This window comes from Falco naumanni, chromosome 11 (assembly GCF_017639655.2).
Source record: "Falco naumanni isolate bFalNau1 chromosome 11, bFalNau1.pat, whole genome shotgun sequence".
NCBI classification, from domain to species: Eukaryota; Metazoa; Chordata; class Aves; order Falconiformes; family Falconidae; genus Falco; species Falco naumanni.
In genome coordinates, this window is record NC_054064.1 from 11,576,142 (window position 1) to 11,603,963 (window position 27,822).

General features: G+C 39.6%; 1 protein-coding gene across 3 annotated transcripts; it reads right to left on the reverse strand.

Annotated features, from left to right (window-relative positions):
- FAM102B (family with sequence similarity 102 member B) lies at positions 1-27,428 on the reverse strand. 3 transcript variants are annotated; one of them, XM_040611209.1, is made up of 11 exons: positions 27,080-27,428; positions 12,064-12,184; positions 11,435-11,464; positions 10,809-10,925; positions 9,548-9,594; positions 5,448-5,554; positions 4,408-4,503; positions 3,661-3,847; positions 3,443-3,570; positions 2,982-3,051; positions 1-2,464 (listed from the first exon to the last, which is right to left on the reverse strand). In XM_040611209.1, exons 1-11 carry the CDS (start codon positions 27,226-27,228, stop codon positions 2,449-2,451), a joined length of 1,068 nt encoding a protein of 355 aa, XP_040467143.1. In that variant the 5' UTR covers positions 27,229-27,428; the 3' UTR covers positions 1-2,448. The 3 variants fall into 3 exon arrangements, with proteins under 3 accessions (XP_040467143.1, XP_040467142.1, XP_040467144.1); XM_040611208.1 differs by having other exon boundaries at positions 1-2,469; positions 27,080-27,426; XM_040611210.1 differs by lacking the exon at positions 27,080-27,428 and adding an exon at positions 26,526-26,772 and having other exon boundaries at positions 1-2,469.
- Positions 27,429-27,822: the final 394 nt, after the last annotated feature.

Consider the following 27,822-nt stretch of genomic DNA (forward strand, 5'->3'; position numbering starts at 1 on the left):
TCCTGAACAGTTTACTTTATGAGAGTCTCCAGTATTCTTATAACACAGTTTACAAAAACAAAATTCTACATCTAAATATGAAAGTTATATTCCATTTAAAATATGCACAATTAGAGAATCATTTCATAGAGAGTTGTAACTCAAAGTCAGAATAATAAGTTACTAGTATACAGTTTTATTAAAAGCTCGTTTTCTGTGTAAACTTCTCTCCTACTTAAAAGATCTGCTCAGGCAAGAAAGTAATTGGTTTCTGGTAAGCAAAGTACCTAGATGATCTATGGCAGTTAACTGGGGCTTTTAACACAATACAAATCTGGGCTTTGGAAATTCCCTTAAGAATTACATGAGCACTTGTACAATGTTTTTTAGATGCCTGTTTTCCTCAAACGATGCCTATTTTTCCTAGTAAGCTTAAGTAAACTACCATCTAACTACTATGGTTTTAGTAGATTTGACAACAAGTGTAGCAGTGTTAAGAGTACTGAAAGCAACAAACTTATTTAAATGTCATATATCTTTTGGCTTGCAGTAGGATTTTTTTGGTACAGATTAGTTATATAACAGGAAAGGAAACTATCATGTTCTGAGAGATAATCGCACACTAGCGGTTATATAGTTACTGTTTAAAATTCCTGGGTAAGATGGAAATGCATAATACCACACTTCTATTAACAGCAGCTCGGATGTATCTTTGTGCTAATCCTTTTACCCATTAAAACATTTCAAAAAGATTATAATTAACAGTAGGAAATACAAGTATTGAAGTACCATAACTGAGAAATAGCTCATATCCATCATATTCAGTAACAGTACTCAAGCTTTAAAATCTGAAATTTCCTTAAAAAACACAAATAAAAATTAGTTTAATAATTCTAATACAGATTTATGGAAAACAGACTGCTTTTCTTAATTTAACCTATTTAATATGCCCTATTTATACTTACATGAAAAGAGCATCAAACATCACTCTGAGCAGATTTTAAAGCATTCAGAGCTTTCAAAATTGGCCACACTATTTTTATTTAATCCAAGCCTTACTGATAAATGATACAAATAATCATAAAATTAAGATCACGCGCCGTTTACAATTAAATGCAGCAGAGCCAAGCCTGAATTAGAATGGTGTCACCTAACACATCCCTTTAAGAAAGAATCCATTTTTAATTCTCAATGAAAATTTTAAGAGGTATCTTTCTTCTTTCTTGCCTTTCAGGCAAATCACTATTTGTGCAAATTTAAATAGAGTACATTTACCTTAATATAACAGTGGACAGATAGTGAAGGAAGAAGTGTTCAACAGATCTGTTGCACAGTAAGACGTTTTGAGTGCAGAGTAAGTCTACAATAAAGTGCTTCTCTTAATAAGTTATATTGATAATACTATAGATGTTTACCTAGTTTTAAAGCTTAAGTTGCTTAGTAAATAGTTTAACCTCCCTATACGTCCTCCGTCCTGCAAGGCACATTCAAAACGTAAGCAAAGCAGTGACTGACTGTGAAGGGATAAGCTATAATAAAAATTAATAAGTGGTAGTAAACTACTGACTAGATTTGTAAACAGTACCATCCTATTGAACCTCAAGGTTCATGCGTTACTGAAGTGAGCTTCCATGGAAGCAGCTTCTGAAATCCAGATTTTAAAAAATCAAGCCAGCTTTCTTGATAGTACAGTACTGTGCCTTAGTATTTTGATGTGGAGTCACGCTTCTTTTGTCACTTGCATCAAATGTGGGATCTGTTTTTGTGCATTTAAGTCTCTAGACTTCATATACCATTAACACAACTGATTAATGGCTGGTTTAGGCTATTTAGGTTTTGGGGTTTTTTTTAAATGCATTGAAATTCACCTCTACTGTTCTACCTTACAAGGAGATTATGCTCAGTTCTCTTACGAGAAGGTTTTTGGTTTTGTTAAAACATAGCTGGGCTGTTTTGTGGGGGCCTAAGTTTTGGCTTGATCCTAAATTTTGGCTTGACCAAACTAATTAGCTTCTCTAAGGCTAAAATGGCAGATAGGTTCAAATTGAGTAATTTCTTCAGGTTCATTTAAGATCAACTTTCAGAAGCGTCTTTAGAAAATTAAGTTACAAAGTACATCACTGCAAATGATCTCCTGTATAAAATACTGAAATGGGACTCACTTCATGCTTCCAAAAATGTTTCATACAACTTAAAAAGCAAGTAATTCCACTAACATCAGGTAGACCTTTCAAAAACAGTCCAAGTGCTTGCACAAGGTATACATAGCTAAATATTGCCTTCATACCACAGAAGATAAAGCTCTACCAGCAAGAGGCATTCCATTACTTTTCAAAAAAAGATCACATTGAGTTCATCTTGGCTTTCCCAACTCTTGCAACAGAGCAAACAAAACCACAATTTTCAGTGCCAGAGCTCTAGGTTCTCCTCCTGTTTGTCATTCTAGTCTAGCGTTTTATCACCACCTGCTCATATGCTCCAGATCCTGCTCTGAAAGAATGTTTGAAAGAAGTTAGTTTGATTTGGATTTAAATGGAAGCTAAACAGCAAGTACCACAGATCAGAAAGTTCACTGTTTCACAAAAAAGAACACCAACCAACCAAACCCCACCGTCAAAAAAATGCAGCACCGCCCCCCCCCCCCCCCCCCCCCCCTCGACTGAACAGCTCATACCAGAACAGCTAAACGTGAAGACTAGAAAATGTGTAATTACCATGCTACTGAGTAACCTAGATTTTAATGCATTAAAGCATTTTGTGCTATATTACTTTGGAACCCAGACTCTTCAGAACCTTGGAAAGTTATAATTCTTATGGCTGACACATCAGTTCTACTTTGGAACTAACCTGCATGTTCTGTTTTAAAACCCAATAATCTATTTCTTTTATGCTGATACAGAATAGAAAGATAAAAAGACTAAGAATGTATATACAGATTAATTGCTGTGTAAGGTGTATTTTTGTTTAGTATTACCTATAGATTAGTTGTTCAGGCTACATACCTGTTGGGTAGATGATGGCTTCCAAAAGAAGTGCTTCCACCAGGGCCCACAAATAATCTTAAACCTTCTTCTAAAAAGCAAGGGAATTAACATGTGAGCTTCCTTTAATGTTCCCCTAGCTAAAACTAAGTAATTTTAAATCTACCAGTTTTGTAACCGATACTTTTAGATGCAAATGTTTTAAGTAATGAAGAACCAAACTTCACATGGTATACATTGGAGGAACTACCTTCACTGTAGGTTTGTCCCTGCTTTTTCCAGGCTTAAAGTAATTCTCTGGGAGTTACCCGAGTCATGCAAGGGTCTTTTCAACTTCTGGGAGACAGGATGAAGCAGAAAATGCAGTGATCATATGCACAGTCCTTGTGATTACAAGCAACAGGGACTATGAAGAGAGTGGATTTTCTTAAGACCTGTAATGTCTATCAGTTTTCCCTAAGCTTCCTTATTTATCTCCGTACCTTCTGCACTTGAGTCGAAACTGAAATCTTGACTCTGGAGTATTTTTTCAACTATATCATCAGCATCAACTCTGGTAGCATCGACCCTCTTCAGCTGTGACTCCACAGAGTCTTGCTTTACAGGATGTCTGCAAAAATAAATACATTTAGAGCTCTTAGAAGTGACATAGTAAGTTATGTTTTCCTTCTGCTAGATAAGGCTTTCAGGTTGGGTGTACCTGCAGAGTTTTTCTGATGGTGCTTCATTAACTGATGTATCAATACTAGCTTCAGCTACTTTTGGCTCAGTCTCTTCACATGGCTCTAGAATACTTCCAATTCCTGTTGAGGTGCTACCCACTGAGGCGTTTCTCCTGTGGCAGAGGTCAGACAGACTGGACGATCTAGAGTGACATGTGCTATATCCTGTTGGGAACGCGCAGGAGAGCTAGGTTAGGTATGTTCTTGGCAGCCAAGGCCATTACTTCTACTTTACCATCCTGCAAGCAGAATTTGTGTTTTGTCTTCCTATAGAGACTTCAAAAGCATTATGAACGTTTGTGTTTACACCGAGTAAGAAATTCACTTCGGGGTTTATATTCTAGCACAAGCTGTTTCCTTTTTGTTCTAAATAACTCTTGCTTCCTAACAAATGTAATGACTTGGTGTCATTACTTCCCCTTCAGCTTTTAGAGCTAAGTCTCCATTTGTAAGTTATTTGTTTTTACATGGAAGAGGTAAAAATCTCATTAAGATATGTTAATTGGAGGGAGCTAAGGGAAAAACCCATCTCACATCTGAACAGATAATTCATTGTGCTTTTAAGAGGAAAAGAAATGTTGTTCTCCCCACAATTGCAACTCCTAGGAAAAAGCTTTCAAATTAAAACAATTTTTTTGGACATATAAAGTATACTTATTTTCTACAGTCTAAAACTGTGAAAGTAAATAAACCCCAACAATTCATAACAAAATTGTTAAAGCTACCTGACAGTTTTGACTGCTGACTTGCATGGCTTGATGTTCTGGAATGTCCACATGCACCAAGTTCGTCTGGCACTGAGGCACTCTTTGATGAGACATCTGCAACATGTGCAAGTCAGATACTGTTGCTAAAGCCTGCTTTGTTATTACTTTGCCGTAATCTTGATTAGGCTTAAATGTCAGATTTCCCAGAAGGATTAGGGACTTGACACTGGTTTTCTACAAACCCTTTGAAGATTCAAGTGCTGCAAAAATACTGTGTATGTTAATGAATATACATACCTTAACAAAAAAAGTTTCTGAGTAAAGCAGAGAGTATCATTAGGTTAGAAAGATTTGCATGAAATGTAGTTCTAGATTTGTCTGTATTGTCTACATTAAAAGAGATTTGCATGCTTTCCATCATGCCATACTAGCATGGTGTGCTAGATGTTTTCTGGCTGAAAAAGTAACTGTGGTTAAGACAACTAAAGCTGTGTTTAGGATGGAAGCTAACCAGCTACCTAAGAACCTGAAGCTTGTAAGAAAACCAGCCTCCACCCCCCAAAAAAATCCCAAACCCCCAAAGTTCAACCTGTAATAAAGTGTTTTAATAGTATTTTTTGCTAATAGTCTAAATTTCAGAGTAACTACTTCAATTGTAAACAATACTTGGAACTTTTACCACTCAAAATTTACTCAGTTAAGTGTATCCCTACAATTCATACGTAGAAAACGAAAGGCCAAATTAAATGCTCAGTTTGAATACAAGTCCAAAGCAAATCAAGAAATGTGTCACACAGAAACAGAAGTTTTCAAATATTTAAAAGAAGGCAGGTTATCAATCCAATTCCTGTTCTTTCTGTTAATTACATCAACTCTTACAAAAGTAGAAAAGAGATTCCACTGAAGTTATCTAGGAGAGCATGTCTCAACAAATAATCAAAGAAGGTCCCTTGTGGGCCAACTGTCAGCATCCCTGTAAAATTTGAAGTATTTCATACATCTGGTTGAAGCTATGAAGCCTGTTACAAAAGAGCAGAGAGATTAAGAGTATTTTATACCTGCTATGCCCAGGTGTACTACTGTGAAGTTTTCTCCACCTTTCCTATCTTCATGCAAAGATTCTGATTCTCCAGCAATTGCTATAGACATTGCTGTGGAAGGAGGCCTGTAAGAAAAAGGTGGTTGAGATTTGCTGCACTTCTGCTGCTGTAATCCCCAACCGATCAGCACAGGTTTTTTTCTTTTCAAGTAAGTTGGCATATTTCATACTGTGCTTCAGGTTAATAGGCTTGTAAATTTTTTGCTGAAAACACACTGCCTAGCCCCCTGTTAAAAAGAAGAAAAGTTTTCTCGCTGATCTTAAGGACATTTTAAAGAATCCATCTGCTCAGCCCTCAGCCCTTTAGGCTTCTGGGGACCCTTGGAAAAGCTTTTCCTTTTTTGATTATTTTTTGGTGGAGTGATATGTGTTTGTTTTGAAGTTCTTAATTATTTTTTTCAGTGTGTGGATCACACGATAATTTACGTGGTGAGAATATATATAATTCAGTACTTCATGGAATACATGACAAGATGGTAAGTTAAAAAACACCAACCCTACACAAGGACAGTTGGCCTACTTGGCTTGTGCACTGTGACATACTCCTGGCTTTGTTTCATCTCTGTAACAGTACATGAGGAGATTCTGGGCTGAAAGCCCTCCCACTCCTAACAAAGAAGCCTATGTTACCATCTCCGTGTATTCCCCTCTAAATTCTGCCTCCTGCAAAGTAAAAAAATAATCATGTAGAACACAAATTAAATTTGGTTCAGTATTAAAAAAGCTTTTAATACAGCTTAAATGCTTGTTTCATTTTATATCAAGACCCAAAGGTATCTTTTATTAAAATTAATAAATCTCTAAGTTTTTATTGCTAGTGCAAAAGAAACTAAATAGAAAATGACGAAGTGAAAGTAATCTTCTCTGGCAAGCAAATAACACTAAAATACATTTCAAGATGTTACCTGCAGGTTTTTATAATGCTTTGTTATTCCTGACTTTGGGAACAGACTGTTGGTCTGCATACAAATGGGTATTTGTTGACATTTTTTGATTTGACATATTCAATGAATTAGTCACTGTACAGTAGCATATCCCCTCATGTTACCCTTGAAAGTACAGAGAGAAAGAAAAAGCACTTCTAGAAATACAAGGTATGTGTGACTTAACTGCCCAACATACATTAGAAAGTAGGAACTGGATGCTTTCAGGGATGTCACCCCAGACCAAACATCAAGCCTTCTAGGCTTCTTCATAAAATATGTAGCCGATTCCAGATTGTGAAGTTGTTTTAAGGTTTATTTTTCCTTCTGTGAAAGACATCTGGATTAGATAATTTTTTTATTCTGTTTGTGTTGAAAGTTTACGTTCCGGGAAGTTGTTATATCATCAGTTTGGAAGATAATGCCAAGTCTGAATAATTTCAGTTCAAGATTTTTTCCTAGGGAGCCAGAAAACTATTTAGGTCCAAATTTAAACTCCTTCAGTACCAGCCAGTAAAGAACAGAAACACACTCTTTTATTAGTATACAATACTAATGATTAGTTAGTTGTCTTTGAGAAATTGTTTTATCAGTGCCAGTGATATATTTGTTAATAGGTCAGACTCAAAAGTAAATGAAGAGTTGGCTAAATAACTAAGGATACAGAACAGCTTTGTCCAATCAGATTCAGGTAATACCCTCTTACTATTTATTCAGTAAGCACAAGATGAGATTTTAGTGTTCCCTTCTTATTATAGAATGTTAAAGGAAGAGAAGAGTAAGAGCCTTTAGTGGTGTGAGGGGACATTGAAAGGTTCCTGTGGTGAACCATCTGAGCTAGGCTGGTGCGGGCAACATTCTTAGTTCTCCTCAGAAACAACGGTAAGGATACAGATGCAGCAGTAACACACAAAGCCTCTAGTTGCTAAAGAAAGCAGTTCTTCATTATCCTGATTACACCAGCCTACCTCAAACCAGCTAAAACCTACAAATCGTGAGTTGCTTCATACTTGCACCTGAGACTGAGTTAGGAGATCAGTGCTGCTTCTCTTGGAGCTGCAGCCTCATTTCACTTGAAACTCATAAAGGCTTATTCTGTAGCACAAACTGAAGTCTTCCTTAAGTAAAAAAGACTATTTACTATCCCTCTTCATGGGATTATTCAGAGGGCATTGATTGCACACATTAATCTGATAGAAGATGAGTTTAAATTCGGTTAACGAGAGTTTTTTTCAATAAAAACCCCTAATCCGTACTGAAGGAAAAGCAGTTTAGTGTAGCAGTTTGTCAGTAAGCACTAGATCTTTACAATAGAAGATTTGATTAATCCAGCATAAGGTCTGAAAGTATAAAAGAAAGTTGAGAACAAAAGCTGAGATGGACATAACAAGGGTGAAGCTAGCAATTTTTTCCAGATTGTTTTCCTTAAGCTCATGTTTTTCTTTTCAAGTTATATGTAATACTTGGAACTCTGCCTTAGATTGTTTTTGAAAGGGCTAACATGAGAACAAGCATGCTGTCTCAGACCAAAGGTCTGTCTAGCTTTGCATCCTGTTTCTGTCAGCAGCAAACAACAGATGCTGAGAGAATATGACACACACGGTAACGTATCTCCCGAATGTTCCCCCAGCATTTCCTCATCTTTAAGATAGGTATTTCTTGAGCCACATATGATGTTTTGTACTTAGTAGCCCTCAATAATTTTTCATTCAGGAATTAGTCTTAATTCTTTCTTGAGCTTTTAGTATTCACAATGGCTAGTAGCAAGGAGTTCCACAGCTTAATCATGTGTTGTGGGAAGAAAATACATCCTCTCATTTTGATTCCATCTCCTACTAGTTTCAGTACAACAGCGTGGTGAATGAAGTGAACTGGAAATTTGAGTTAAACTAGAACTTAAGGGATCAAATTTTCTTTGAAGGCATTATTTCATCAGCCCATCTCCCAAACATCTTGTAACAAGCAGAATACAACTAAGCTGGTTGGAACCTGATCTAGACAAAATTGCCATCAACTGTTATGTAGAATTAGAAAAGCCGGACAAAAAGTGAAATGCACACACACTTTGGGCAACCCAGTCTACCAATATTCTGAATTACTGAAAAGCAGTGGCATTAAAAATCTTGGCAAGTACCGAGAAATTTTCCACACTGCATTCATGGAAGCAGATTCTATACATATCTCTAAGTCTATCCTTAAAATGAATGGCTTTCAGGGTTACAAAGTATCCCTCATAATGCAAATGACATGGGAGTTCCTTACTTCCTACTGATCAGGATAATTAAGTCATGGTTAGCAAGATAATGGTGTTCTCTGGAAATAGGAAACTTGCCAATTGCACTGTTTCAGCTTACTTATCCATGGAGCTTGGGTGTCTCATAACAAAATCGCTTATTAGTCTAGAAAGAAGGCAACAATTTCATCCTACTAGTGACGGGCTTTCCCTAGTATGCATGATTACTCCATCCTGTGGTTAGTTATGGAAGCTAACGTGCTCTAGCAAAACAATTACATTTCCTTAACTACAGGCTAAGGACAATGAGGCCACAGGATCCTGAATGTGTATTTTCCTAGCTACGTCCCCTCTCAGATGTTACCTCTTGCATCTTTTACTAAGTTGCATAATATCTTTGCTAACTAAATATCTGTAAGTGCTTTCTCTTTTGCTAAGTTATGTCAAACTTCTGGTTTGTTGTTGTTTGGGTTTTTTTAAAGTATTTTTTTTTAAATAATTGAGACTTGTGAATAAAAGGTGTAACAGCACATTTTCCAAACACCATTGGTCTGGTCACCCCATGCCAAGCATGTTTATATAAGCTTGCTGCAGGAACAGTTTCTCTGAAGTATTTCTTTTTTTTCTTTTTTTTTTAATTACAGATGTACAAGCTAGTATTCTTTACTCAAAAATAAACTAAGTATTTAGCAGCAATGAGAACTATGATACTTCTACTGGTATTTTTACCATGTTAGCCATTACTCAGCTACCATCCCATTTGTGCTTTTTCTTTCTTTTTTTTTTTTAAAAAAATATTATTGCCAGATTGGAGAGATTTATAAACACAAATTAGAAGTGTAATTCTGAACATGGAACGTGTGACCAAAACACTATCTCACACAGGTTTTTTTATAAACTTACATTTTAAAGCATGGGTCTCCAGACATTAGCTGCATGTTGATCAAAACCTACACATTAAGAAAACAAAAGCCACTGTAAGAAAAAAAAAATGGAATCTGTCTGTGATATATCTGGTCAAGTCACTAAGTTATACTTGCCACAAACCTTACATTTAAGTAAAATAAAATGGCATCATCCCACATGCAAATAAAGACACATGCAAAAAACTGACATTTTTTCTTAGCACACACGCAAACAACATGAAATAGCATTTAAATAACACAGCTGCATGTACAAGATTCTGAAAAGGATACGTAGATCAAGAGGAATCTCAGAATCATTAACAGTTAAGATGGCTTCAAGGGAAAAATGGAGAAACAGGAAATCTAAGAGATTAATGAGCAAACAGCATTTTTTAACATGGCGGGTGCAGAAGATGTTCTTTGCTGAAAGTGTTTAGCAAACTGTTAGCATACAGGAACTGGTTGTACTAACATCAGAGATAAAGTAAAACCACAAAAGGTAAATAACACGCTAGGCACGACAATGCGTTGAGAAGGTTTGTTAGGTGGATCGAAGCCATCAATGAAAGGTTTTCTGGACGTCTGTGACTGTCTTAAAGAAATCAGAAAGTGCATGCTTAAAAGGTATACTCAATAGTATAAGAAATTAATCCTAGTGTCTTGGTAGGAAAATAATTTTTTTTAAAATTTACTTGTAACATTCTGTATGTAATTATTTTCAGGTTTATACTGCTTATATTCAGTTTTTTAAACTCCTCGGACTCATGGGAGAAAACGGCAGGGTAGGTTTCTTGCAACAATGCTCACCAGTTGCTACATTGATTACTACCAAACAGAACAGGGAAAGTTCCAGAAGTCATGGAGGTGCTGAAGGTGCCTCATATATAGATAAGCCAGTTAAGAGATTCACTGTTAGAAAGCTGCACAGGAAGTTGCCCAGTCTTAAAGATATAATCACTACACTTACATGAATGTATTAACTTTTCTGTTGTGCTTCCCTATTCCACTTTTCAATTCCTGTTGGAATAGGAATACCTTTTGAAAGCTTTTCTTTTACAGCTATCTGGCTCCGTTTCAAGGAGTAGGACAAATTCTGGTTTTGACTGCATGGATTTTAATGATTACCTCTAAACAACACTGATGTATTTGAATAGTTTTCCTTCTAGAAAGAGGTTCAGCAAATGTATTTTAGATTTCATTACGTTCTTAACAATACTACTTGTTCTCTGTTTTATATTATTATAAAGGAAACAAATTACTTTGAGAATGGAGTTATCTTGTCTTGTGTTTTTGGTATCATAACCTTCCAGTAAACAGCGACGAGTGGTATTTCCCGATCCAGCAAACTCTGCTAGATTTAGATCTGCGAATCCCAGCTGTTACAAGAAAACAACAAAGTCAGTAATAAGCATATTACTAAATGAAGGTACTTACTACATGCGCAGTATTGAGTGCCACTCAACAGCAGTTTCTCTCAAATATGAATAAGAGCATGCCCATTAAAGGGAGTAGTCCAAGGCAAAAAGCAGAAACCAAACGTTGAGTGTCAAATTCTGCATAGTTCCATTTTCAGTTAAAAATTAAAATCTCAAGAGAGAAAAAGAACAAGGGGAGTTTTCTTTATTATTAGAAGTAAAGACATGCAGAAGGGTTTAACCAACTCTTTCAATGTACTAAACTGAAAGAAAAAAACATTCTTGGGATATAATATCATTGTATACTTATTAAACACACTGACTGAGAATTCCACCACCACTGTGTCACTATAATGCACATAATGAAATCATGGCTGTCAGAGTATTACCCTGGAGTTACTTTAAAAGGGCATAAAATGATAGGAAAGAAAAGCTAATTCATAGGCAAAGTTAGATACATCTCAATTTACCTTTGCATATGCCTTTCCTCCTTTTAACTCCTAGAAAAAAAGAAAAACAAAAGACACGCTGTTAAGCCATTAAAGATACCGATGGGGTTTTATTGACTGTTTCGGTTTTTTAGAAAAGTAAATAATAATCTTTGTTTTAAAATAGCTCAACACACATTTGCTAGGCTGTACTGTTGTCATTTAGATCTTAGTATTAATAATGTCCTTGGTGCAGGCCAGCAGGAGACTGTCACCTTGTGGAGAGGTGGGAACGCGAGTGCCGGATGCCCAGGCTCTTGTGAAGCCTGGCCCCAAAGGTAGCACATGCTGCATACAAAAAATCTGGTACTTAGCACCGTTCAAGGCTTCCAAGTTTACTGCTGCTTGCTAGAGGTATCTATCAGGGACTAACTTTATAAAGACTGATGAGCAATTCCTTTGTTGTCCTGCTGGAATAAATGTTCTTTTCAGTAAGAATGTGACAACCCATGAATTAGTCAAACTAAGATAATTAATAAGATCGCTATGAAATTTTAACTAGAAGAATACCTGACGTGATTGCAGCTAAAATTTGCTTTATGAATTTTATCAGACATTTAAAAATTAAAGCGAGCAGGGAAAAAGGAGAGGAAGGAAAAAGAGCTACTTACCTTCCGTACAGACACCCTGCAAATGCAAGTATCCAGAATCCCTGTTGCGGCACTGGCACTGATTTTACACATAAATAAGAACTTTTTCTTCCAGCGGACACAGTTTGCCTGTACTACCTCCCTGTAAAAAGAGAGTATATGCTTAGTATTAGTTGTGTGTACAATCAGGACCATAAAATGCAATAAGATGGCTCAAGAACAAACACTGGCTCCACTGGTTGTAGAGCGGTCACTTCATGGAAATCTGTTCCATGGAATAATCATCCTTCATTCTTCTCTTTGTGCAGCAGGACTAGTAAGTGCTTCAAGCCTTGAACACAGTATTAGACCTACAGAAAAATTTAACAGTCATGTGTTTTTGCAAATGAATGAGGCCATAATTTCTCCAGTTTGCCTCAGGAGAGCGAAGCCTTCCTGAACATTAGCTACCAGGCACTGTCTTCCAGGCTGGTGGGCTTTGGAATGTGCTCAAGATACTGTCTTTGACAAGTGGTTTTTCAATACATGGAAAGGGAGCATCATACAAGCAGAACCAGATAAATATGAGGCATGAAAAAGTACAAATGAAGTTTATCTACAATAACCGGATACAAAGTAACACACTTTGGGCAAGCAAGAGTTTCACCTACAAACCGGGAGCTTGCCATTTGAGAGCAACATAAGACAACTAATATCTGAACAGATTTGTTCATCAAAGGAGGATTACAACTGGACAGCATGGTGCAGCTGAGAACAAGGCAAAACACAGGATGCTTTCAGTTATATTAATGTCATTGTACAAGGCTTAAATGGAGCACATTATTCTTTTTCCGTAACTCTGGTTGAGTGAGAACAGACTAAAATGAACAGGTACAGAGGGAACAACTAGAAAACTCCTGTATCTTACAAGAAAAAATTACATATAATAAAATACACTCGTGATTCAAGCACTTTAGAGACTAAATAACTTTTAAGTCAAGTGAAAAGTGGTTAGGACCAAAATAGGGCATAATCAAACACCCATTTAAAACTGAAAATTACAAGGTCTCAAACCACAGAGCGAGTTTCTAGAACAGCCTTCAAAAATAAGAGAAATAGGAGCAAATAAAAATCTTACTGTATTTGAAGACAATGTTGGCCAGTTTGTCACTAATGTGGTATAAGGACTGTGATTCTGAGGGACCTGCCTCAGGGATCAAAAGCTCTTTTCTAGTCCCACGTTTCTAAACTCAGAACTTGGAACTGTGGGGAAACTGAGATAATTTCTTCTACTGCTCTACTAATTCAAGTACACTCTTCACATATTAAAGCAATATTTGTCCTTTTCTTTCTCTTCCATTTTTCCTAATGCATATATTCCTACCTACGTTTTATATTATTGTTATTGAAGATCCAGTTTGACATCTTTGACAGAGTGAGAATTCTGTGGTTCCATATAAGCTGGAGTCAGAGTTTATCACCCCTAGGGAGAAAGGATGAATCGCCAGGCTCACGCAGGAGCTCCAGTTTGCTGTGCTGGTGAGACTGCCAGCTACAGCGCTCACTGGCACTGTGACTTCTTCCTAGCCTAGCAATAAACTAGCCTGCTAAAAATGAGTTAGCTGAATGACCACAACAGACTAACGGATTCTGATGATAGAACACTTAGTCATATTCCAGATGTGACCTATAAGGAACAGGCACTGTACACCATGACCTACCTTCTATCTGTTATATTTTACACTGTAAACTTTCCTGTGCTTTGGGGGGGGGAGGGGGGGGGGTGTCGGAACACCAAACTGCCAGTGCATGAGTTATTTAAATCCAAAACAGAACCAGAATTCAAAAAAGGCAAATTACAAATAGTTACATCCTCTACTGGAAACTAGTTCGGGCAAGAAGTCATCAAGTAAAATACCTTAAAGGGATATTTGATAACTGCCAGTATTTGCTACACTTAGAAGGCCAAGGAGTAACTATTGTAGTTCTTACATGATAGCTGCTCAACTCCCAGGTAAAGGAAATAGCCAACTAGATGTCCACTGTCAAGCAGAACAGGGCTATACAAGTGCATGGGTATCTGGGGGTTGCATATTTGCAGGTTTCATACACGGTGCTTAAAGATAACACAACTGCTGAGAACACCCTACTCTTTTTCTGCAGACAACAGTGGTCCAGCCTTACTCAAAGTAACTTAGAAATGAATCTCCAGAATTATTTTTTTTTTTCCTAAGTAAGGTTTTGAGCTTATCCTAAAAACAAAACAAAACAAAGGCCTCTTCTCTCTTAAAACACCACCAAAAGCAGTTTTACCATAACCAGGAGAAAAGGAGAAAAACTTTTTTCATGAGCTAACTACAAATTTTTGCTTCATTATCTTACGTCATTAAATTCACTGTAGTACTGTGATCTGTCTGCCGACAGCTCTGTCAGGATAGATTGAGAGTGCCAGAAACTTATGAGATAGTACTGACGTCTTCTTGCGAGCAGCAGAAGTGACAGGCCTCCACGGGTGCTGGAAGACAAGAGGCTGGTTCATAGCCTTCATCCTGCTGGCGGCTACCCTAACGTTCAGGGGCTTGTTAGACTAGAAAGGCTGAGCCGGAAGGTGAACTTGAATGCAGATTAACCAAGTGATATGGTTGGTCAAGATTTTCTTTCACTAAAACCATCACATTTTGGCATACTGGTAGTATTCTTCCCCAAAAACCCCGCACAAATTGACACAAAACCCCTCAGAACCAGATTTTGTATCTAGTTTCAGCACAGAGTAAGAATCTCAGTTTTAACACACAATTATAATTAAAAAACCCCTCTACATTAAGAGGATAATTAAAAATGGTGTTGCCTAAACAAACTGATCGTTGTAGCGAGCTGTTTTACTGGACTTTAAAGAATTACTGAAGTTAAATTTTACCTGGAATATCTAATCAATACTAGAATGCATGCAATTATACAAACCTTTATTAAGTTTCAGAAAGCAAGAAATCTTAACAGTGCTTTGACTTAACCTCCCTCCTGCATTCTACCTCTAGTTTCAGATCAAGGCGGATCAACTATGGCCATGAATCCACAGGGAGCCTGTATTTGCACATTACATCCAATAATATCTGCAAAACAATTCCAGCCTCAAGTGCCCTTTTGGAAACTAGAAGCAACGCAGATTTTTTGCTATTCATTATCAGGCTATAAAACAATGCTACAAGACTGAAAGTGTTCACTTGTCATTCATAAAGGTCAGAAAATCCTTTCTCGTAGCATCTGTTCATCATGCAGTTGTCATCACCCTTACCACCCTTCCCTTATACCCAGGATACCATTGGGGCTACCAATAACAGAATCACTTCTCCTTATTCATTTTGCTAAGTTCTTGTACTGTTTTTACATCTGTAACATTTCCAGTTATTAAGTAAAAAAAAAAAGCTTTCTCCTACAAAAAAAAAGTTTCTGTAAACTCGTAAGGTCTTAATAATGTGCCAAAATCTTTGTACAATGCAGTATTACAGTTCTGCTTCTCAGAACAGTTTTCTACCTCTACAGCAAACTACAGTCAAAGCAGCGTTGCACTGTACAGTTACACAGTATCCCAGGCATCACTAACAGAGTAAGAGGTAATTTAGGGAACATTAAATGTATTTTTTGCTTGTAAATACAAGATAAACGTAAGTAACATCTGATTGAGAAACGTTAAGTGTCCTTAAAACCTTTAAGGATTTTGAATGTATTTCAGTGTAGCAATACTACTGTATGTATATGGTTGTCCAAGTAAGGAAGATGGCACAAAACCACTGTGTTTTTGGAAGACTCGGTCCACTTATATCACAGGTCAAGATTGATTCAGGCAAATAGTTTAATAAACATTAAATAGGATAGGCAGGTTTTTAAGTTGTCTTACAAACATGAAAGTAACATTTACAGTAAAAAAGCCTCAGTTTTAGACACTGATGCTCTAAATCTTGTAAAAATAAGACCAAGTAAACCCGGGAATACCCCTTCCTCTTCATAAGGACATCAAAAATAGTATCATTAGTTCCTTTCACTGGCACATAATTTTAAAAAATAAGATATTTGAAACATTTGTACACAATGTGTAAAAAAGCCCCCAACCAACTGCCCCCGTTCTACTGAACAGTTCTTCTAATTCCATTATACAAAAAAAAAATTTTACGTATTTTAATACAGGTAATTTTTTGTGTAAAGAAAAGCACCAGCAAGTTATTCCCTTCATGCTGAAAAAAAAAAAAAAAAAAGTCAAACCAGAACATTTAACTTCAAACAGTAATTTCTAAGTTTGTAAGATTCTTAGTTCGAGCGCAAGGCCTTTAGAAAACAAACAGTTACATCGATTGGTTCCTATGGAAATGAACGCAGATAACTTTTTGGCAGCCGTGCCTGTGCTGCGGGGCACGCTGGGGAAAGCTTTCCGTTATGAGTCAGTTTCCTATGAGTCTCACAGCCACTTTACCACATACAAAGCAAACCCAGTTGTTTTATGAATCAAAATACATCCTCGTTACTAAGATGCGTTCAAATACACACTAGGTTGTAGTCCTTTGGTGTAAGTTAATGCTGTCAGTAATACCTAACAGAGAATAAATTGAATAGACAGATATTTTAAGATAAATTGATTCCAAAGTATAGTTTATGTTACCGTCAGTTTAACAAATCGTTTTTTCTTTAGAGGCACAATTTCACATTGACTAAATTTCAAATGCTGAAGAGAATTCAGCTATAGGCAAGTCTTTTTCTGTCTCTATTTTATGCACTGTACACAACTGCCATTTAGAATGAATAAAAGTCTTGGGTTTTCTTTTCTGAGCCACAAAAGAGAAAATCAACAAGAAAACCCAACACAAAAGAAACAACAAATCCTAAGCCAGTCAACTCCTCCTCCTAATTTGTTAACAAGTTATGTGCTTTCTTTTTTTCAGGTGTTTATGACCAGCAGATTGTTCGTTCCCACATGGATAAAGGATATGAATAATGGCTGATTTCAGCAAATAGCTACAAATGCAAAAATAAATCACTTTTAAGGACCTTAAGTGTCATGGGAAAAATCTCTTCTTGCCAAATGGAAAAGCTTTAGCAGGAGAGGCTTAGAAATAAAGAAGCCAAAACTCCTTGTGGGCATTTACCAAAATACTGTGTTCCATTAATGAGAAAATTGTTTATTCATCTGAATTATTCTAGACAGCCAATTATAACATTTAGCCATCTGGGGATGATTAAATTAAATGGATTGCTTTTCTAGTACAGTTATTTTAGAATCATTGGTCACCAAAGAAACAAAAAATTGGGAGCATTTGTTCTCAGTTTTAAGATACCATTCAGTCTTTATATCAGACTGCTTTCACATGAAACTACTTCTAGAACTAACTTTTGGAATTGATTGGGTCAATACACTTCTTTAAGGAAAAGGGTGTTTGCTTAATCGTAAAGCTTTTGGACAGAACATGAGTTATTTACTCACTATAAATATCTTGAAAAAATAGCTTTTTCACTCCATGAGGTAAAGGGAATATTATTGTTATAATTATTTTTTCAAGCTGGTAGTCTGAATGAAGAATTGCTTTGGACTTTTAAGAATTGTTGAGGCCAGGTTCTTAAGAATCCAAAGCACAGTGAATAGAACATCTTTAGAAGAGTTACATCTGAGCGAGTGCAACATTTCCAGCATTACCTGTGTTTTGCCCACTTTTTTTAGGGGAAAATAGATCATGTTAATGAGACAATGAGACAGCCTGAGAGAAGTGAGGCTGCTGCAGCTCCACTCCCCAGATCCAACCAGTAGTGAGGCTGAAGATATATTCCCGGTAAGCAAGACACATACACAGCCAGCCGCGCAGAGCGCTCACAGCCAGTACCAGCTTCATCCTCTCCCCTCTCTGCCCGAGGAGGACAGAGGTATGCTGGCAAGACCCTTACATATACATATGGCACCACCTCCTTGACAGCTAGTGCGCCTTGATCCCTGATAGCATTTACACACTGGCACCCCTGAGCTCGGTCCAGGTGCTGGCAGCACAGGTCTCTGGCTCCTGGTCCCACCCCAGCAGCTGGCACTTAATCTCGCTCATCTGTTCTCCCCTGTTGCTGGCACCAAGGTGCTCTGGCCCACGATCCCTGGCCAGTTGCTGGCACAATGGACACACAGGTCCCTGTGACCCACAGCCCCGCTCCCATGGCTGGCACTTAAGTCTGCTCACCCAGGTCTCTCCTGTTGCTGGCACCGCAGACACCCAGGCCCTCTGATGCACAGCCTTGACTCCAGCTGCTGGCACTCAGGGCTCCCCACTCATACACACCAAACGGGGAGCCCTTTGCCCAGGAGAGAGCTAGATTTAGTTTAATGTAAAGATACAATGGCCTGCACTGAACAGAAACAGGGCACAGCCAGACAAATATACTGTCCAGCAAAGTATTTACACCTAACTGGCCCCTTTATCCCCTTACCTCTCTATTTTCCCCACACTTGTTCTTCTGCGAAACACCGAAGTTCATCCCTTTCTCCACCTTTACTTCGTCCCCCAATAAGCCTCTTCCCCAGAATCTCACAGTGTATCAGTGCTATGCGGCCACTCCACTCGGTCCTAAAGGCGCTTTAGTGTCAGCTCAAAGTGATGGGTTTCCTGCCTGGACCACAGGGCTGAGGCTCTCCTGGGACAGCTCTGGGAGGGGCCTGGGCAGGGTGTCCCCTCGTCCAAGTCCATCATTTCAGTTCCTCACCTGCCTCTCTGTCCCTGGGCTTGTGTAGATGGGCCTTTGAAGGGCTGATGGCTCCTGTGACAGGGCTAGGAATAGCTGGGGAAGGGTATTATTTTAGCTCGTCCACCCTCCCCACCTTTGTTTCCTGCACTCATCTGTGGGTGTGCATATGAACTTTTATCACCCAACCAAACTGCTTCCCTTGATCAACCCTTGCCTCAATAAACTTAATACAGTTAGCTCTGTCCTCCTAATATAAATACAGTGTTTAATAGACCGGAGTAACACAGAGTGATTTTTAAGGTAGGCAATAGTCTTTTAAAATGGGAACAATATTCCATAGTGTATATATATATAAAAATACATATTAATAGTTATATATATAAATATCTATATAACAAAAAACCCACCAAACATCCATCTTCTGCAGAATGCCAATGTCATGATCCCACCTTACAGAGCCAGGAAGTTTTAATCTGACAGTTTTATCAAACACACTTGCAGTGCCCTCAGTGGTTCAGGTAATGTACGGTAAGATTTGGCCTTCCCTAGGCCATCTTCAGCATTAGGAAGGTATTGCTGGATATAAAATTCTCATATATACTAAGAAACACATAATGGTTTGGCATGCAAGAGAAGAATACCCTCTTGCAACCCTCTTACCCAGAATCTACTTCCATTTAAAATGCATGCAGTCTCACAGCTGGGGCAAAGATACAGGTACCCATGCCACGGCTCCCGGAGCAACTGAGTGGCTGTCTTACCAGTCCACTTGCAAGCAAAACACTGTGTACTACTATGCAGTCCCCTGGGATCTGCCAAGTAGCTTGCTATTTGTAAAGCCTTAAGAATCTCAGAAGAAAATTATTCTTGCTACACAGAAATGCAGTCTTCTTGATTGGTTTAGGTCTGCGCAGCTGAAGTGTCAACCAATACAGTTTACTCATGTTTTTGAGTACTTTTGTTTTAGTGTCTCTACTGAACACACAAAAATATAAACAAGATCACCCAACAAAGAGATCCTTCACTTTCAAATTAAACTAAAATCCTTACTGCTAAGTTGATAATGAAAGTAAAACCCAACACAGACAAATCTGAAATAAGCACAGGTATTTAAAAGCAAATAAAACAACATCTAGCACCAACCCCAGTAGCAATTTTAATACAGTGTATTCTGTGCATCTAATGCACATAACATCCATGTGGATCCATGTGGTCCAAGCACATACCAATTCCAACCTTACTACCATCTTTAAAGAACTATGAGCTACACAGGAGCAAAACATGTTCAGTATAACTTTTCAAATGCCAAATTATACTTTAAATTGTTATTTGATAACCAGAATGCTAAATTTAGTCTTCATATAGAAAGATGCATCTCTGGCAGATTGAGATGATGCTCTAAGCTCTAAAGTATACACTGCAGTAATAAATTTATGCAAAGCTTCAATTTAATTCTTATATTCAGAAATAAATAGTTTACTTTTCCTTTAATATTCTGTGTTTCCTCCATGCCTGAGGCATATAAGAAGATACATCCTCTCCAGCAAAAACATTTTTCCTAAGCCTTGCAAAAAAAAAACCCCAACAACAAAACCAGTCATTTACAAACAGAGCTTCAATGTTTCACAAATTTCAGCTCTAAGCAAACCAGCAAACAGCTGGTTCTGCGGGAAGAGCTCCACTTGTTTACAGTGCACAACTCCCCAGTTAATTTGCTGTTAGCGCATGCAAAACTAACAGAGCAATCATTTTTTATTCCACATGTTTTTACTCATCATAAACAGGTTAAATCTGTAAGTAGCAACGTTTCATGTCTAGTATTTCTTATAAAATATGTATAAACTGATCATCACATGGAAATAGAGCTGCTTTGGAGTACTTTTACTTATGAAAAACTGCTGGTTACAGACAAATGCAGACCTGAAAGAGAATTAGCACTGTGAAGGGCAAACTGCGTTAGCGGACTGTAGCCAGCAGTTCAAAGGAAGTGATTGTTCCCCTCTGGTGAACATTTGTGAGGCTGTTATCTGCAGCATCGTGTCCAGTTTTGGGGCCCTCTCAGTAGAAGTGGCACTGATAAACTGAAGCAAGTCCAGGGCGTGTGAGATGAGGGTCCGGAGTCAGGGATGAGGGGGATGAAGCACCTGATGCAGAAGCTGGGAGCATGGGATTTTTACAGTCTGAAGAAGAGGTGAAGGAAGATCTAATCGCTATCTTCAGCCATCTTTATTGGCTTAGAGAGAAGATGGCACCAGATGTTTCTTAGTGGGGAGCAGAGAAAGGAACAGAGGCAGTAACAAGAGAAATTCCAAGAAAATCAGGGGAAACAAATGTTCACAATAAAACTGGTGAAGCAGAGGGGCAGGCTGTCTACGAAGACTGGAATCCCCGTTCTCACGGATTTTCTAAAGTTGACAGGATAAAGCTCTGAGCTTCCTGATCTAACTGAAGTTAGTCTTGCATGAAGCAAGAAGCTGGACTACATGATCTCTGCCACTCCCCCCGCCCCCCCAGTTATTCCATGAACAGAAATAGTCCTTAAAATTTGACAGCAATCAGGTGCTACGGTGCTTGCAAATAGCAAGTTTATGACAGCAAAATGCTGTGCTCCATGCACTGTGCTGGGGTGGGGAAACAAATTCAACACCACCACCAGCTCTTTTAAACCAAAGTGCCTATTTCTCCTGCACAAGCCAGCTGCATTAAGTGTAAAAGCTTTTTCCCTCAGTCCCTCCCCTTCAACAGCTGCTTGCCGCCTGCCATGCATCTCTTTCCAGAAGCTTTTTCCTGAAAAGCTAGCGGTTGCTGTATCTTACCAATACTTACAGTAAAAAAAGTGTCACAAGAATGAGCCCTTTTCATATCTGCAATAATCATTTACGTCCCATGCAAAATGCAGTCTCTACAAATGTTTTATCCCCTGTTGTAGTCCAGAGATGGCCCTCTTCCTATCTAATTTTTCTTTATTCCTTTGATTTTCTTCCAATCTATTTGAGAGATCTGATTTCTTCATCTCTCTTTATTTCCACAGTTACTCTTCCACCTTTACCATTAACTTTTCCATTAATATTCTAGCCTTAGTTTCTGCCCCTTCTGCCTTGTCCAGAATATCCATACCAATCCTTGTACGTCACATGACCTTCCTCAAGCATATTCTCCAAATCTGTAATCTGTTACATTTTATTGTAACTATTAATAAAAGGCCAAAGAGCTACCTCTTTTAACTACATTAAAAAAAAATAAATTGTAATTTGTGGAAAGAACTTCCCCTTCTTATCTCTTCCTCTCTACAGAGGAGGACAGGTTCTGGAAGCGGCTCAACCAACAGCCTCTTCTCAACTGAGAAATCATTGAGTGGACATTTGGAAATCTGAAAAGAGCAGCTACAAAATTGCAAGGCAGGATTTTTATCCCATTGCAGATTTGCCTCACAGCACTTGAACATACTTTATTTCAGTTTATCCAACTGCAAATCTGGTTACAGCTGAAGAAGCTATTAGAAGTAGCATTATCCACTAGCAACTCTGAGGACAGGACATACACCATACAGGAAGATCGTGTTCAGGGTGTGAGACAGGGAAAGTAATTCCATGTGACAGGTATGTTTTTCTAACAAGTACTTTTGTCTAAAAACAGAAAGCTGGTTAAGCTATGTTATCAGAAGAAATCTTCCCTTTGAAATGCAATAGCAGTGACAGGGAAAACAATGGTTAAAAAGCAATTTGAAGAGTCCAGTGAGGCAGAAAATGTACTTGCTGGAGTCACAAAAGCTGGATGTAGTTTTAGGCAGTTGGGAAGGAGGTAGGCAAGCATCACTGGACATAAGAAGTACTTATTACCTGAAAGATAAGAAATCAGTTTTTACAGAAGACAATTATCTACTCTAGCCTGTATCTATTAGAAATAAGAATATATTCACGCAAGTAATGCAAGATCTCTGAGACTGCCTCTCAGGACTCAAGAGTGTGCTGTACATGAAAAAAAAAAAAACAACCACTTTCCCTGAATTTGTTGGAGAATAAAATGTTTTGATGAAAAAGTTAAAGAGTTCTCAGCCACTCCTAATCTCTCTGTCACACAGATACCAATCATAATCAGCTGCTTGCTTTTGAATGTTGTTTTGTAAAAGAACAAAGAGAGAAACATCAGCAGTCTACAGTGCCAGAAATCAGACCTCAAAGGCAAGGGAATAAGACCAAACTGAAGACCGCAGTCATAAGAACACATCAACCAAGAAGTCCTTCCCTTGAGTGGGGTGCGGGCAGAAATCAACCTAATAATATAACTACTGGGCTTACAGGTGCTGTAGCCTGAATCTGTAGAGTGCAGCTTTGAAAGTACACCCTCAAGATCCTTTACTTTCCAAAACTACTTGGATTTCCTCATATCCCTTCTGTTCTTTTGCTGCTGGTTGAGCAACAACTCAGCCTATGAGCAGTTATCTGCTCTAGGGGCCCATCAATTATTTCTTCAACCTACTAAAATGAAGGCAGTTACAGTCAGCCTATACTTTCAGTATATTTATGTCTGCATCAGACTGGCCTCAAATAAATATGGTTAGTATATAGTCAAGTCAATACTTCAAAATAGTATTTTTCAGTTCAAAATATTCATAGGTGTAATTCAGCCCTGGAATAATCTTCTGTCCTTTCATGGTGCACTAGACATTATGTGCACAGTATTTCATGACCAGGCAGCGTATAGATACATAGTATCCTGGAACCTGCACAAGTATCCTGTATTAATGTATCTAATTTCAAAAAGAGATATCTATTATATTGGCCCAAGGAAAGATAGAAATGCAGAAAGACACCTTTCCACATAGGAAGCCAGGCTTCTTAAGATAGAAAGTTTTCTAAGTGAAAATGACGTTTGTTAGTATAGCTTTACATACATCCACAGGCTATTTGCTGAAAAGCCACCCTCTGTTACAAAATCTAAAAATAGTGTTGTAAAGATCCAGAAGTCAAATTAGAAAGAAAGTTCAGAAAGGCGAGGACAGGAATTACACGGCATGGCTGTCAGTTTACTAAAACAAGCAAATAAAGCTTCCCTCCTCCCACAAGTCCCTTCAAGGTTTTCCATGTTGCAGAGTCAAAGCTCATAACCTATTAACTCTCCCGAGAATTTCAGGGTCCCGTTCTTGCACACACACTCAAACACTTCCCCCCCAGTTTAAACATTGCTACTACTTGGCTGTTCAATTTTCTTTGATCAAAATATTATTTGACAGTACCAGATTACTTTTAAGAAGTTGAATTCTAGGTAATTGTTGCCTTTTTACATTTAAACATTTAGCATTATAATACAGAATTTTCTTTTCCTACAATAAATATTCACAAATGTACATAAGGAAGTTTCGAACAGAAGTTTTCAAATTGAAGTCCTAAGAAACTACATACAAACACAAAAAAATCAGTGATATGTAAACAATTAATATGGTTGCTATTTACACACAAAATATCACTAGTATTACGCTATGTACTGCATGATATGAGCTGGTTTTATCTGATCACAGATTTTCTATACTCTCAGGCACACATCCGTGGCAGCCAGAAAAGTCATTGGACTGACCAGTCCCCAATAACATGGACCATATCTTCGTAACTTATTTCTTACATATCTTTCTCAATAAAGATCTGAGAAGTGAAAAAAATATTTTTCAGTAGTTTGTACTTCCATCTGTCTTCTTTTTGTCCCACTTCAACATTCAGAGGGATGATGTAGGTATCACACTGCTTGCAGGATCAGGGCTTTAAGCGTTCATACGGCGTGATTCACACAGGGCTGAAAAGATGACTACTGCTTGAATCTGTTTTCATTACAACTAACTACATATAGGCCTTTATCCCAATGCTGCCAGCCTGTGTTTTTATGACATTTTTCTCAATGAGTAAACTTCGGAAAGAAAAAGCTAATAATGTTAGGCTGGTTTATAACTTGTCAGTATGACTATATTTTTGTTTTGTTTTTGTTTTTTTTTTTTTTTTTTTTTACTTTTTCTTTTTTTCAGAGGGAGCTGTTAAGGCAAGAGGCAGCAGGGTATTGGCTTGTATCAGCACCAACCTGAGAACTTTATTCTCAATAGCTTCTCCCAAAATAATTATGGTTCACTAGATCTCAGTCAGTAACAAAACTAAAAGCTATTAAGACGACCCAGTCAGTTTTCCCCTGTATTACACAATATTTGAAGTGAGTTTGTGTATTACTTTCTGAAACACGCTGGAGTTCTCGAGACTTCTTTTATAAAGCTACAAAGATCACTACCCTAAGGATATGACTTCCAGCTCACAGTGAATCTAATAAATGCATGCAACTAGAAGACAATGGCCATTAAGAAAAGTTTTCAACTGACAAGTTATGAAATTCTGCCACTCTGATGTTAACTTAATTTCTTCCTTATTTATTCAGACCACTGCTGAATCACGCTGTGAAAATTCGTCTGTTAATTCTTAAGCCAAGAGCAAAGACACTCCCTTCAACTGGCACTGAAGGATCACTGCAGAAGAATTCTTTACCTTCCTACCAGCATACCTCAACGCTTCTCAGTCCAGCAGGAATAGACCAGTTATACCCACAGGGGCTCTGATATACCAGCATATGTTTCACTGCTATTCTTATTTTTAAGTCGTACCCCCAGAACAAGAAAATGGAAGATTTTCAAAGCTTTTTTGACTCCAGCACAATACTTCAACACAGTTTTTACACAGTCACACTTCCACTGACACTTCCTACCTCCTATCATGCGCATTTTACTCTAATGCACTGTTCACATTCATCAAGATATGCATGTACACTTTCAAGCTTTCAATTTTAGCATTGTAAACAGGCAAGGCAAAAAAGGCTAAGATTACAACAATGTATCAAAAACATCTGCTCAGCAGAAATCAACTCCTTCAAAATATAGGTACTGTCCAGAAGATGTATGTCATCCTGTGAAAACGACTTCAAGGCAGGAAGGGCTGCATTAGGACAGTAATGGCACATTAGTGCCTCAAATCATGATAATCATCATCACCATCTATTACTCATGAAGGAGTCGCTCACAAGAAAAATATTGAAGAAAAAAAGAGAGGCATGAAATGAGAACAGAACACTGATGAGTTGAAGACCCTCCAACCATACAGAAAAAAAAATACCTTCAATTATACATGCTAGTGTAACAGAATGGTTAAATAAGGAGGTTTAGGCCACAGTTCCATTTTTATGGTCTTTATTCTTCTTGATGAATTATATTTACAGAATCAAAAGCAGATAATTTAGCAAGCTCTGTAACAGCAGTATATTTAGTAAGAAAATAACTTAATATTTATAGATTTGTTACCAATTTCTGTCTGCTCTCAGAATTATATGAGACATTTTTCAGTAAATCCTTTCTGTAATAACATTAACGTAATATAATAACGCATACAACATGAACAAGCATAACAGGAGGGTAGTCTCCTCCTCGCCAGACCTGAAGCCACAACACACCCTCCCTATTGACAGGGTTCTGCCTCTGCCTGGTACCGGGGTAAAATGGACCCACCGGCCCTCTGCTTACCCACCGCTACCAGCGGGTGGGGGAGGCACCGTCACAGCATGACAGCTCTATTGGTGAGACGCAAAAGAAGAAATTAAAGAAAGAAAAAGGAAAAGGACACCTGCTACACTTGCCCTGCAGAACGAAGCACGAACAAAGTCAGTAACGTGTATGACCTGAGTATGTTCAGGAGCTAAGAGAGAATTTTTCCACGAAACTGGTAACTCTCCATGTAAACACCCACAGAACGAAACATTAACGTCGCACGACTCACGTTCACAGGGGACAGCTCTGACTTCAGACTCGGTGGCAAAAAATTTCTTCCCCTCCCGTTACCCGCCCGGCCAGCAGGCTTCATAGCTCGTGGCGTTACGGCACAAACGACCGGCTTCTCCAGCACAACTCCCTCCGCTGACGGATTCGTTTCCCCCGTTACTCAGGGCTTAAGACCCTCAACACTGACTTTAAAGCCTGGTGCCTTCAAGCTGCGAGCAGCCAGGCGGATGAGGCGCTCTCACACCTGCCCTCCCGCCGCTGGCGCCGGCAGCGCGGTCGGGAGGCGGGACAGCCCGGCCGCCGGCTGCGGGAGCTCCCGCCCGGGGGAACGGCCAGCAGCGCGCCCGCAGCCGCCAGAAGCCCCGGGGCAGCCGCCCCCTCCCCGCCGCGGGAGCGGACTGCGCGGCGGCCGGCCGCCCTGCCGCGGGCGGGACGCGGCTTTGCAGGGGCGCGGAGCGGAGCCCGTCGGCAAGGGGCGGCCCGGCCGGGGCTGCCCACGGGGCAGCGGGCGCCCCAGCAGCCGCTCGGGCCGCGGATCCCGGAGGCACCTACCGGGAGGACTCTCCGCTGAAGCTGCCCCCGTCCAGCAGCCGCACCTTGCAGAAGAGGATGCCGTTGACGAAGGGCACGGAGGAGAGCTCGTCCAGCTCCAGCTCCACGCGGAACTTGAACTTCTTCTTCTTCATCATGATGAAGGCCATGGGCCGGCGGCTCCCCGGGCGCCGCGCCCGGTCAGCGCCGCGCAGCTGCTCCCCTCCGCGCCGAGCGCCCGGCGCCGCGCCGCTCCCATGCCCGGAGCGAGGGCAGCACCGCCGGGCCGGGCCGCTCCCAGCGCAGCCCCTGCCGGCCGCCGCGCCTCCCGGCCAGAGCTTACATGGCAGCGGGCGCCTCCCTTTCAAACCCGCCCGCCTCCGCTCCGCCCGCTGCCGGCAACGGCTGCCGGCGGGGCGCGGCCAGCAGGAGCCCCGCGCTGGCACCGCCGAGCCCCGTCCGCCGCACCACGGGCCGGGCGGTGCCGCCGCGAGGTGGCCTAACCGGGGGCCGGCGTGCCTGCCCCGCGCGGCGGAAGGGCTGCGGAGGAGGGACGTGGCGGCCGCCCCGGCGGCGCGGAGCTTGTGCGATCCACCCCGGCAGCCTCCCGCCTCCCCGGGACCGGGCTGGGGCGGGGGGCGCGCCCCGCCGTGGAGGCCTGCGGCCTTTGCGCATCTCACGTCAGTTAAGTGTATCGTTTCGAAGAACATGAAGAAAACATCGTTTAGACGTCGAAATCTCGACTCTGAGTTTACGTTCTTTCT